At 39.6% G+C, this 14,318-nt stretch overlaps 1 protein-coding gene across 8 annotated transcripts in view; it reads right to left on the bottom strand.

Annotated features, from left to right (window-relative positions):
- Nucleotides 1–14,318, bottom strand: part of LOC127429103 (RIMS-binding protein 2-like) — a 117,274-nt gene that overhangs the window by 94,138 nt on the left and 8,818 nt on the right. For all 8 annotated transcript variants that reach the window (XR_007895230.1, XR_007895229.1, XM_051677901.1 and 5 more), the window contains exon 2: nt 8,018–8,131. Coding sequence is in view for 6 of the 8 variants with exons in the window: in XM_051677901.1 (XP_051533861.1) it covers nt 8,018–8,131 (114 nt within the window). In the remaining 2 variants the exon portion in view is untranslated. The remainder of the gene's footprint in view (nt 1–8,017; nt 8,132–14,318) is intronic.

The following is a 14,318-nucleotide window of genomic DNA, read 5'->3' as shown; positions in this document are numbered from 1 at the left end:
CTGCCTATTCTAACCACCTGGCGTCTGCTTGACAGGAAGTCCAGGATCCAGCTGCACAGCGAGCTATTTAAGCCCAGAGCCCGAAGTTTCTCATCTAGCTTAGAGGGCACTATGGTGTTGAATGCTGAGCTGTAGTCTACAAACAACATTCTCACATGTGTTCTTTTTTTCCAGGTGGGAGAGAGCAGTGTGTATTGTAGATGCAATGGCATCATCAGTGGAGCGGTTGTTGCAGTAAGCAAACTGCAATGGGTCTAGAGAGAGAGGCAGCACAGAGCAGATGTAATCTCTGATTAGTCTCTCAAAGCATTTGCTGATGATGGGAGTCAGAGCAACAGGACGCCAGTCATTTAAGCAAATGATTTTTGATTGCTTTGGGACAGGCACAATGGTGGACGTTTTAAAGCATGTGGGGACTACAGACAAAGAGAGGGAAAGGTTGAAAATGTCCGTAAAAACACCAGCCAGCTGGTTCGCGCACGCTCTGATGACGCAGCCCGTCTGGGGCCGTCTGGGCCCGCGGCTTTGCGGATATTCACCTGTCGGAAGGATCGGGTTATATCCGCTACAGAGATGGAGAGTGAACTAACCTCTGTAGCTTCGGCCGCGAGAGCTCTCTCCGCGAGGGCGGTGTTATTTCCCTCAAAACGAGCATAAAAAGTATTTAGCTCATCCGGGAGAGAGGCAGCGATGTTCATGGCAGAGTTTTTATTCTCTTTAAAGTCTGTGATGATATTAATTCCCTGCCACATGCTTCTAGAGTTGGTGGTGTTAAACTGTCCTTCAATCTTGTTCCTGTACTGGCGTTTTGCTGTTCTGATAGTTTTTCGGAGGGCATAACTGGCTTGTTTATGCTCCTCCGCGTTCCCGAAATTAAAAGCAGTGGTCCGCACATTAAGTGCCGCGCGAACATCGCTATTAATCCATGGCTTCTGGTTCGGATAGATCCGTGTTGTTCTGGTCGGGACGACGTCCTCTACGCACTTTCTGATGTTGCTATCAGCGTAAAGCTCGATGTCGTCATCAGAGGCGGACCAGAACATCTCCCAGTCCGTGTGATCAAAACAGTCCTGTAGCATAGAGTCTGATTGGTCCGACCAGCACTGGATCGTTCTGAGAGTGGATGCTTCCTGTTTTAGTTTCTGCCTGTAAGCGGGCAGAAGCAGAATGGAAGAGTGGTCCGATTTGCCAAATGGTAGGCGGGGGAGGGATTTGTAGCCATCCCGGAAGGGAGAGTAGCAATGGTCCAAAACCCGGTCCCCTCGTGTGTTGAAACTAATGTGCTGGTGGTATTTTGGTGCGACTGATTTGAAACTGGCTTTATTAAAGTCCCCGGTCACAATGAACACGGCCACAGGGTGCACGGTTTCCTGCTTGCTTATAATCCCATACAGTTCCTTGAGTGCCCGGTCTGTGTCGGCTTGTGGGGGGATGTACATAGCAGTGATAATGACCATTGTGAATTCCCTCGGTAGCCAGAATGGTTGACACAGAAGCATGAGAAATTCCAGATCAGGAGAGCAGAAAGACTTAATAGAATGTACATTCCTCTGATCACACCAGGATTTGTTGATCATAAAACATACACACCACCTCTGCTTTTACCTGAGAGGTCTTTCGCTCTGTCCGCTCGGTGCACGGAGAACCCCGCGGGTTCAATGGCTGAGTCTGGAATCTCCGCAGACATCCAAGTTTCCGTAAGGCAGATAATGCAGCAGTCCCTTGTCTCTCGTTGGAAAGAGATCCGCGCTTTGAGCTCGCAGAGCTTGTTATCCAGAGACTGAACATTTGCCAGTAGAATACTGGGTAGCGGGGGTCGATTTGCACAGCGGCATAAAAGTAATCCATATGACTCCAGTGGTTTACTGTAAGTCTTCTGAAGCGATGCAATCGTTTTGGGTAGAAACTGATCAATATTTAAATTCTTTTTTACAATACATTTGTAAATTTATAGTAAAAAAGGACTTAAATACGTATCTGTTTCTCACCCACACATATCATATCACTTCTAAAGATATGGATTTAACCACTGGAGTCTTATAGATTACTTTTTTGCTGCCTTTATGTGATTTTTGGAGCTTGAAAGGGCTTGCCACCATTCACTTGCATTGTATTGACCAACAGGGCTGAAATATTCCTCTAAAAATCTTCATTTGTGTTCAGCAGAAGAAAGTCATACACATCTGGAATGGAATGAGGGTGAATAAATTACAAGAGAATTTTCATTTTTGGGTGAACTATCCCTTTAAGTACACAGCCTTATACCTTTCTCTTTTTGTCCAATTTTAAATTTGTTTTTTGCTTCAAATCAAAGTTTGTAATGTTGTGATTAATCTTGGAGCTGGATCCAAGACAGCTGAAAATTAGGCAGGCACTGTTGCCCTCTATTGTGAGTATCTCATGCAGAGCACTATTTGATTGAGTTGCTGCCTATGTAGAGCATTCCATATTGCTCATTTATGAGGTTCCATCTCTGTTAGGATGCTGCTTAAGAAGGCAGTGGCAAATGTTCATCAGTACTCATCAAGGCAGCTCACTAGGTTTTGGAACAGATCCACTTGTGTGCTCCTTTCATTCATATACATTCTCCACTGAAATATACTTTGGTTTAGCTAATTAAGTAGATGCACCTCTCTCCAGACTGTTATTACTCTGTATTAATTATCTGCTTTTGTCATTATACTCATGACTGTTATTTTCATGAAACCAATTACGCTACAGCCAGGCTTTTCCATGGCCTTCTATTCTCCACAGGACTGGCATCACCATGGAGATGGGGAGGGCGGTTCCTTAGCAGTGGTATGTGTGAGACACTTCCTCTAGAGACAGGTCATTCCTCACCACAGGTTCACTCTCGGTGCTGTCCATCAGAGACAGTCACCTAGCAACCAGCCATAGGACTCGCTCTGCAATGACTGTCACACCATATTCGTCTGGCTCTCACTATCAATGATGGCTCATAACTGAAGCTTATAAATGAAGAGGTGTGATCATTTAGAAACTGGAAAAAAGCCAGTCTTGGCAGACTAGATGTTCCCATTCTCCTTTCAGTTAAAGGACTTAAGGCAGGTTTGCAAAAGAAAAACAAATGTGACTGCACTCGCAGATCACCATTATTTTAAGTTTAATGCCATAGAAAATTTGCATTCAAATTAATACACTGAGCTTCTTTCGCCATTCACTTTCGTTGCATCTGACAGCCTCAGTCATCCCCATTCACTTTGAATTCATCATACAGTTAAAGTGAATGATGACTGACACTTTAGATTTTATGCCACGTCCACACTAATTCAGTTTATATTTAAAAACTCAGCTTTCAGTGTCCTAATGTCATAGATTTTTAAAAGTATGTGGTTAAGGAAAGTGTTTTCGAAAATCTCTGTTTTCGGTGGTGGAAAACTCTGTTCTAATGTGAATGAGCAGCGTAAATGTAGGAAAATCAATACGTTTTAAAACTAAGATGCATTTGTCTGGACATGGCCTTAGATTCTGCCTAACATGCTGTCATACAGGTTTGGAACTGCATGATGATGAGTAAATGAAGTATCTCTTTAAACAAAGGTTCTGCCACATTGTTGTTTGATCACTGTCTGAGTCTAACTCTATTAGGGGACATAGGAACCCAAGCTATTGTTGTTTGAATGTATGTACATATAAAGTATATAATGTATGTACTGTATATATACAGTATATGACTCTCTGTACGTCAATACTGATTATTTTAATAACTTTGCCATGTAATTGTCATAACAATGTATGTATATACAATAATATGGAACTATACGCATGTTATTATAGGCCATGCTTAAAATGCAATACTCAGTTTTATACAATATTTAATGGAGGTCTGTGTTCCATCTTTCTATCCACCAAGGGGTCCTTGGCCTGGTCTAAGCAACACACATACCCACTGTATTTCTAAGTATTCAATATTATGAGTGTGCTCTTACACACAGACATATAATACATGAATACATGGTTTCCCCTACCTATTAATAATAACATTTTTGAAGTGAATAATTGATGGTACAATTTACCTACTACTGTTGAAGTCAGAGCACTGCTTGCTGTTAATACAAAAGAAGTCAAACTCTGTTGCAAATAACAGTAAAATAACAGCACTGCAATATTTCAGGTTTTCAGATTTAAAGACCCCATCAAATGTCTTGACGAGCAGTTTTCTTTCATGTGCTAATGTATTTCCTATTTTAAAACAGGATGTTTTTCTAAGCCAATAGATGAAATTACTCTGACATCACACTGCAGGCAACTGTACTTCCAGGTTCTTTTGAGCAGCAGATTTCAATGGTGGATATGGGCAGCACTGCAGTTTTAATAATCCTTTAATTATTTATATAAAGTAATAATGTTACTTGATGTTAAAAAAAGTAATTATAACTGGGACCTGGGTAGCTCAGCGAGTACTGATGCTGATTACCACCCCTGGAGTCGTGAGTTTGAATCCAGGGCATGCTGAGTGACTCCAGCCAGGTCTCCTAAGCAACCAAATTGGCCCGGTTGCTAGGGAGGGTAGAGTCACATGGGGTAACCTCCTTAGTGGTTCTCATTCTTAATGGGGTGCATGGCAAATTGTGCATGGATCGCGGAGAGTAGCATGAGCCTCCACATGCTGGGAGTCTCCGCGGTATCACACACAACGAGCCACATGATAAAATGCGTGGATTGACTGTCTCAGAAGCGGAGGCAACTGCGACTTGTCCTCTGCCTCCTGGATTGAGGTGAGTAACCGCGCCACCACGAGGACCTACTAAGTAGTGGGAATTGGGCATTCCAAATTGGGAGAAAAGGGGACAAAAATGGAAAAAAAAGAGAAGTCTTTATAAAGGGATAACTGTGGTTTAAATTAAAGAAATATTTCTAGGTTCTTTCTGAATTATCGGAAAGACAAGTTTTAGCTTAATTCAATAGGCCTGTATGATTATGAGGGATGTCATAAAATATCGATCTATCGATTATTGATTGGCACGTTATTTCATCTGTATATTTTTGAGGCATCAATATATTAACATTAGCCGACATTTAAATTAGAAGCCTAATTTGTGTGCTTTTCAATGCGTAATAGGTTTGGGAAACCACAAGGGGGAAATATAACATTTACTGAAGCCGGTCGCCGGTAGGAAAGGCACAGCAGCAGTCCAAACTAGGCTGTGGTGGATCACTATACACACAAAAGTTACAAAGGTTGTTGTACTTCTTCAAAAATGAAAGTTGTGACGTTGATGAGTTTGTAGGTTAACGTATGCAACTTGTGTAACTGCGCAAACTGGACAATTAGAAATGGTGACGTTTATTATGAAATTGATCTGTGTGTAGCACTGAATACGTTTCATTTAAGCTGTCAAACCACAAAAAAAGGCATACTAGTAAATGAAAATACATTGTGTTGGCTGTATGAAAGATACATATGCACAGTTTCATACAGTGATGGCTAGAATAAATAATCTTTGTCCTTTGATAATGATTTGGGCCAAATTTAATGGAAAGCTAAGCGAGTTGCATTCAGTAGCGCTGCTAAATATGCAGCCTCTGGAGTTGTGGCTCATCGTTTATCAGTGGCGGTGCACAATGTAATAAAACATAATTGTTTCGAATTTTAAAATGCACCATGGCTTCCACCAGATGCGCCCGGTGGGCTAACCCTTTTAATTTACCCTGCCGCTCATACTTTACCAAAGTTGTGTAGAGAAATATGTTTGAAAAGACAAAGAATATTGTGCAACAAGCAGCCTTATTTATATCTGGGGGAAAAAAATCCTGATATATATCGATACTCATCGGGAAAATCTTCCGACTATCGATGTGTGAAAAATGCATCGATCCCAAGCCTAATGATTATGTCAGACATGTAACATGTAAAGTTGATGAATATACATGCTCACATGCTTCACACACTTCTAAAGTCTGATAAAGGGGGCAGTGATGGCTCAGCGGTTAAGGCTCTGGGTTACTGACCAGAAGGCCAGGTGTTCAAGCCCCAGCACCACCAAGATGCCACTGTTGGGCCCTTGAGCAAGGCCCCTGACCCTATCTGCTCCAGGGGCACTGTATCATGGCTGACCCTGCACTCTGACCCCAGCTTAGCTGGGATATGCAAAAAAAAAACAATTTCACTGTATATGTTCCAAATGTATAATGTGTGACAAAAAAAATAAAGGCTTCTTCTAAATGTGGCATATACTGTGTAAATAAAAACTACCATCAAACATACAATATTCATCTTTACTGCTTAAATTATTAACCCACATACTGTACATTAATAATACTATTTGACTTTAATATTATCATATTCCATGTTCACTTTATAACAGCCTTTTAACAATTATTACTTCAGGCATTCAAAATATTTAGCAGCATGACGTTATTTTTATTCTCATATCCTTTCACAAACAGTATGCACTGCGATAGTGGAGACAGGGTCCTGTTCTTCCTGTTAGGCCTTCCATGGGTTTTGTTAATCTACGATCATTCTTATATCATATTTGACCTCATATCTGTCACAGCGATTGCACTTTGGACATTTAAAACAGCCATTTGAGACCAGAGTTTCATCATAAAAAGTTCAAATCTTAATAATTGAGGAGATGCGATAATAATGACGGTGATCCATGAAATTTCATGATTTATGTCAAATCCTGAGTTTTTCCTAATCCAACGATCCTGATGGAAATTTAAAGAAGCCCAAATCTCCAATAATCTGAAGGAAACAGGGTGTACTTTCAGCGCAATTTGTGCGAAGCGCCCATTGAACGCAGCTCTTTTCTGGCTGCCAAAAGAACCTAAAAGTGGCAGTGAGGTGGGTTTGTTTATTTGTAAACAGTAACTTCATCTATAGTCTTTAATGCATGTCACAACCTGGAAACTTCATTTTCTACTGGTATTAAGGGTAGAGACATTCCCAGTCAAGAGAGCATTGTATTGGACAAAGATTTGTATACACCACTGAGTGCAAGATGAGTCATCAATATTCTTGTTCAATTTTCCTAAAGAGAAAGACTGTACATTTGAAATGTGTAGATCTGCTAAAAGTTCGTTTTGACAAATTTAGAAATACGCTAGCAAATACATCAGCTTTAAAGCTAACAGACATGGAGTAAAAGTCACAAAAGTACTATTTTAACATCCTGCATGTTATGCACCTGCTGCAGTTCCTGTACGGTTCTAAAGTGTGTTGTAGAGGGCAAACTTTCTCAACAGTGCTCAAGCTCAGTTAAATTTGTGCATGTCACTTCCCATCTCCATTCAGTGGGAAGAAATTGATCTGTTGCAACTGAGGCTTGTAACAAAAGCCATTATACACTGATGAGCCAAAAAATTATGACCAGTCTGTCAGTTTTCCATTACCAACATGTCCTCCCTCACCAGTGGGCTGGTTGTCAGAGCAACAGCTCTGTAGACACTTTAGGGACTTCCTGTATATTTTATCTCAAAGGTCTGCAGAACAACTTCCAGAACACACATCACGCCAAAAGTAGTCTTAGCCTCAGACGGCACACCCACAGACAACCCAAAGTCTGTTCACTGACCCTCTTCGGCATATTGCACAAAAACTGAAAAGCACTTCCGCGATATATCAAGCACTAATCTGATTGGCTGGTTTTATGAAATTTCTGGGAGTAGGAACACATGGGCACTGTTTGCTATTTTTTCTGTATGTTCTCTGTACAACTGTTCATGAAAACTGCCGTGCCATTATTTAAAATGTCCCATGGTGGTCTATTATTATGGTATACCTCAGATAACTTCACTCATTAATGACATGTAGAAACAAAACAAGCGGTGATTGATCACTTTAAATGTCAGTCAGATGGCTCTTCCTGTCTAAGCGGCTGGGTCTTGGTCAAAATAAGCTGTAATATGAACTAGACCTTTTGCCATTTAGTCAAAGGTCTGGCTGATTGAAACTAGGGCAGATACGTTTAAGACAGTATGCTGGAATTCACAAGTGTGATTTTTACCTACTACACATCAAATAAAGTAAAGAAGAAGACTGACTTACCAGGGATCTCTGCTTATGTTTCAGACATCTGTTCTTCTCCTCTAGGAGGCGACAGCGATTCACATGGTGGGACGTGTGAGCGGCCAGGTGCAGAGGTAAAGCCTCCTGTTTCAGCTGCAGGGGAAGAGGGCAGACAGAGAGAGTGGTGACTTACTCAGCAAGCTTTAAGGATGAACACAGTTTCAGTAGGAGATGCACGAATATACACTACATGGCCAAAAGTATGTGTACACCTAAATACCACACCCATATGTGCTTATCGAATATTTTATTTCAAAATCATGGGCATTAAGGTGTTAGTCTTCCTTTTGGTGTTACACTATAACAGCTTTCATTCTTCTGGGATGTTGGAAGGAACTTGACTGCAGTCTGGCTTGCAGTTGGCATTCCAATTTATCCCAAAGTTCAATAGGGTTCTGGGTAGGGTTGCATCAGCTGTGCGTAAGGTCTCACATAAGTTGGGACGTAAAGTTCACACCAAGGGCTTAGTAACTACTAGTAGGTTTGTAACTAATTCAGTGCTTAATTTGGATGCACCACCTGTTTTTAAGGCAAGACTTAACTAGTAGGTCGTAAGCTCTCCGTAATGCGTAGTCGCATAATATAACGTTTACCCATATTAATCTAATAAGCAGTTTTCAAATTTGTACATATAAGTATTAAAAAACTGTGAATTTCAGTTTGATCTTGTTACGCTTGATGTTCAAACCTTGTTTGCTCACATAACTGTCAGCTGTATTAAATTATATCCCCATTAAAATACGATACGTAATAAAGGTAGATTTGATAAATAGTCTATTTGCCCTGTCTAAATATTCATTTTAATATTATATATATATATACTGAATGTTTTGAAACTTGACACCGGGCGACATCCTGAAAACTGTACCGTTTGATCAGTTTCATGCTGAAGAGCTGCTTAAAAGTAAGTTGTTTTTTTGCTCTCTCGTAAATGTAAACGAGTGTAAATGTCAACATCATACTGTATGTCGAAAGGATTGAAGACTGTCACGCAAAACATGAGCTCATTGATGTCATAAAATATCAGTCTGCTTTTTTATTCCATCCGTTACTCCTGGTCAGAGGCTTCCGTAAATATTTAGTTTATACGTAGGGTTACATCCTACCTAAGTTTAATGGTGCAATGCTCAAATATTTAGTAGTGAATAAATTGTGACTTAGTGCCCATTTAAACCACAACTAGGCTAAGCTGTAACATACGTATAGCTGGTGCAACCAGCCCCAGGTCTAGAGTCAAGTTCTACCATACCAGACTCAGTAAACCATTTCTTTATGGACCTTACTTTGTGCCCAAGGACACTGCCATGCTGGAACAAACAAAGGTACACCTCTTTCTACTAAAAATGTATATCTAATGAGATTGCATGGCTAAATGCTTGATTCTACTGTACAGAACAATGTCTGTTAGTAATAGTTACAACTGAAAGTGCCAAACACATTAATTGCAAAGGGGTGTCCAAACATACAGTACTTTTAGCCATGTAGTGTATTTATACTGTGGAAGCAATTTCATGACTTCACTTTCTAGCTAAAATCAATGTTTGTGATGTTAATTGTACATTTAACAGCTAACACTTCTTCCTCCACTTCTAATCACGCCCAGTTTATTGAGTGTTTATTAATTTTCACTAATACTTCCTGATCCGTGCTGAACAGGAACACCAGCACATACTGTAGAGTGCTGCAATGAAACTGAACCTCTGCCTTGGAAGGGATCTTATGCCAAACCAAACCATCCCCCATGTCCATTATTATCACCTTCACATAATGTCTCTCCGACAATAGCAAGAAGTGTTCACAAAGAGAACTCTGTTGCCATACATTTCTGGTGTTTTACTCTTCACCTTTCAAGATATTGCTTGTTAAGAGTAAAATCTATTTGTTACAGTGCTGACTGTATGTTTAAAGAGAAATGAATAGTGAATGTGTTATTAAATTTAAATAGCATTAATACATTATAATGACTGAGCTGAATAGTTTCAAGTTTAATACCAAAATTCAATGCTTTTATATGTGAATTTTGTGGCTTTTAGTCTATGTTTATTAGTTTTGAAAATTTTGCCTTTAGCATTTAAAATATCCAGTGTTTCTCTTCAGGGGAAACAGACCAAAAATGTTGATGACTCATCTTGCACTACACAGACTTTTGTCCAGTCAAATGCTCTTAAAAGACAATGCCCCTCCCCCAATAACACCTTCAAAATTAAAAGCTAGGGGAAGAGCCTTTCAATATGTCCTGGCCAAACTTCCTGTTCCAATAAGAAATTCGCCACGAAGTCTGAGCTCGCTAAGTGATTTTATTAGTGTTTTAAGGGTCAAGATAATTGCATTACATCTGTTTTTAGACTTTGTGGGACATTACAGAAAAGCATTGCACAGTTATTCATTGTATTATTGCTATGTAACACTGAACCACGATAAATGTCAGATGTTACCATATGTACCACAGAATTCAAGACCATTTTATTCTCAGCAGTGCAGACAATGTTGTACATTTTGTGTATCAGGCAAAAGAATACAGATAAGTAAGATCAATCAAGGTTTTCAATGTCCAATCAAAGCTGTGAACCACTGTGTCCACTATATAGATGTGTATTGTTTGTTACCGGTATGACATCAGCAGCAGGTGCTACAGTATCTGGACAGTTCATGCTGTGAGCTCATAATATTAGCCTGTGACTAGAAAGTACTGACTCATGGGAACTGCCTGCTCAGTTTATCTTTCTCTGCATTAGTCATCTCAGATACTTTCTGCTAGTGCTAGATGTTGAGCACATGGTAACAAAACTCCATTACTTGGCTGTTACCTAAGAAGCATCACTTTGTAATAGTTGCCTACTTTGAAAGTAAGATATAGCAAAGATTTGTCACGTCACTCTAGACAACATAATAAAATAAAATTGTTCTAATTCTCATTATATATTTCTCACCATTTCTCCATCAAACCCTTTTCCCTCAAAGCCATTTATGATGAACAGCTCATAACACGCAGTTACCAGCTTATTGTAAAGCTTAAAAAACACATTTCCTTTGTCCTGAAATTAAAGAAAATCCCAAATACTTTGTCAAGATGGAAAATTTCTGAAGTTCAGTTTCAAAGGGGCAAAAAAAAAATTTGAATGTTAAACAAAGAAAATTATGGGATTACTGGACTTTATTACACTTCCTAGCGCTTTGCGCATGCGCAGAGATGGCGCTAGGAAGTGTAATCAATCTAGAAATCATGATCGGCAAGGATACTGCAGATGTAGAGTTATATTATGGTCTGTTCTCAACACAAACCAGTTGGATCGTTTCAGAAGACATGGATTAAACCACTGGAGTCGTATAGATTACTTTTATGCTGCCTTTATGTGCTTTTTGGAGCTTCACATTTGACTTGCATTGACCTACAGAGCTGAGAAATTTTTCTAAAAATCTTTGTTTGTGTTCTGCAGAAGAAAAAAAGTCACATCTGGGATGGCATGAGGGTAAGTAAATGATGAGAGAATTTTAATTTTTGGGTGAACTATTTCTTTAAATCAACTGCAGGCCTTTTGGTCTGTACTATCTATGCCAAAAACCCAACAGTTCCCAATCACACACAGCGCTCATCCATGTTTCAAAGCTCCCCCTTCTGTTTTTTTGTGAGCATGTGTGTCTGTGTATTTTACTGAGGGATCTTACATAATCTCAGAAAACAGTCTGTTGTGTCAGAGTGGTAATACTACCAATCGCAAGGCTGTGTGTCTGCCAGGTCTCCAGCTGGCTTGCATGCCACACTACATTAGCAGACTCAGTCACAGCCAGTCAACCTACTGCCCCACCAGTACCAACCCAGCCCAACTTCGGCCAGCATAGCTACAGGAACACGGATTGGCTAACCACATAGCTCAATATCTCTCCAATTTATCATCTAACAAGTCAAAAGCCTCCATGCAGGACAGAGGCATTAAGCAGGGAGCTAATTAGCCATTAGGCCAACAAATCAAGCAGGACATCAGCCCACCACACAAAGAGAAACATCCATTTACAAATAGAACTGCATAGTGGCAGGATTAATTTGGAAAATGAACTGAAAGGAGACTTCTCACTCCAGCAGTGCATCTTCAGTCCTGAGAACAGGGTGACTGTACTAGGAATTAAAAAATGGCCCCAGTCCATACACACGGACACATATGTAATGTGTAAATGACACTGTTGTTTAGAGCAGTGGTTCTCAACTGGTTTTGCTTCAGGACCCAGCTTTTACGTCGGACATCAACCCTGCTGAAAATACCAACTTAACAATTTCCATGCTAGACCTGGCTGGTTTAGTGATGGTTTAGAGCTGCTTTAGCTGATGAACCAGCATAACAATGCTGGTGAAGCTGGTCTACCAGTATGGTTTTTCTGCTAATGCTGGTTAGCCAAGGAAGTCTTGTTTAAGTCAAAAAGCCTTGTTGGAACACAAGCCCACCAGCATCTCATTTTGTAGACCAGCATTCAATAAACAACAGAGATCAACTATGCTGGTTATTGAAGTAAGGAAGGGATGACCCAACACAGTATGAAACCCATAACACGAATTAATTGTAGTTTGAGACATATTTTGCATTGTTTTGTTCATGGTTTTCGAGGAAGAGGGCATGTCAAGCAATGTCTTTGTGCGTATCTGTCAACATATGCCAACTAATCAAATGCGCTCACCTAAACCGTCTTCTCATATGCAGCGCTGGGAAATCCAAATCATTGAAGTGAATTGGTTCTTTCAGACAGTTCATGTAATATTTAGTGCTGGGAACTCAATTAATTTTAGTCAGTTGGTTTGTTCAGCAATTCAAGTAAATAAACTAGTTCACATAAATGTAGTAAATTATTCACTCATGGTACTTTGCCAGAAGTCACTGTCTTCTTTTTTGAAGCGAAATATATAGTTAATTGCTGTGTTTATCACTCTATTTCGACTCAGTTATATAAAAAGGGTGTTTTCTAGTTTTATTAGTTTATATCAAGTATAAATTTATATGGTCAATTAATGTTGTAACCCAAATATATACACTCACTGTCACTGAGAACTTTATTAGGAACACTATAGTTCTATAAAGTTCAAGATGTAGTCTTCTGCTGTTGTAGCCCATCCACCTCAAGGTTCGACGTGTTGTGCATTCTGAGATGCTATTCTGCTCACTACAATTGTACAGAGTGGTTATCTGAGTTACTGTAGCCTTTCTGTCAGATCGACCCAGTATGGCCATTCTCCGTTGACCTCTTTCAACAACAAGGCATTTCCGTCCGCAGAACTGACACTCACTGGATGTTTTTTGTTTTGTTTTTTGTTTTTCACCATTTGGAGTAAACTCTAGAGAATGTTGTGCATTAAAATCACAGGAGATCAGCAGTTACAGAAATACTCAAACTAGCCCGTCTAGCACCAACAATCATGCCATTGTCGAAATCACTGTGATCATATTTTTTCCCCATTCTGATGGTTGATGTGAACATGAACTGAAGATCCTGACCCGTATCTTTATGATTTTATGCTTTGCACTGCTGCCACATGATTGGCTGATTAGATAATTGCATGAATATGTAGGTGTACAGGTGTTCTAATAAAGTGCTCAATTAGTGGATATATGTAATTTCAATAAGAACTAAATAATATAATCTGATTGTATTTATTTTAAAAACATTCTTCTTTAAATAGCTTGTATGTAATAAGCTACTTTTTGTAGAAACTTGTATTGTAGCTAACTTTAAAACATGTAGCTTGATTGTAGTTTAACTACTTTAAGTTATGGGAATTTTGTAGCTTGGAAAGCTACAGTTTGAAAGGAGCTTCCCCAACACTGGAAAAATGTGTGCCAAAATATTGTAGAATTTGACTAGACGCACATCCATTGACTTCAACAACAAGAGAAACAGTATGGGAAGCATTTTCTAGTCCCTTTTAAAAGTTGCCTATTTTGCTGACCATGATAAATACAATGATGTGATTAGTTGAATTATATTATTTGCATTTAGGATTGTCTTTTACCTGCTTTCCACCAACCCTTTCAAAACAGACATGCAATCAATTGGGTCACAACCTATCAGTTGGGAACCACTGGATTAGAGTTCCTTTACACCTAACCGTGACCTTGACCAGCTATGTTCTTTGATGTCCACACATAAACCCCCCATAATCTACACACACCTTTCTGCACAACTCATATCCTCAAGTTGTTCATGTATAAGGTGTCTGCAGCATACAAACTTCCTGTAAGCAGTAGCACTAAGCAACAAGACATTCACAATCCACCACCTGACTCCAGATGCTGCT

Source organism: Myxocyprinus asiaticus, chromosome 38 (genome assembly GCF_019703515.2).
Source record: "Myxocyprinus asiaticus isolate MX2 ecotype Aquarium Trade chromosome 38, UBuf_Myxa_2, whole genome shotgun sequence".
In the NCBI taxonomy this organism is placed as follows: Eukaryota; Metazoa; Chordata; class Actinopteri; order Cypriniformes; family Catostomidae; genus Myxocyprinus; species Myxocyprinus asiaticus.
This window is presented reverse-complemented; position numbering and strand designations above follow the sequence as displayed.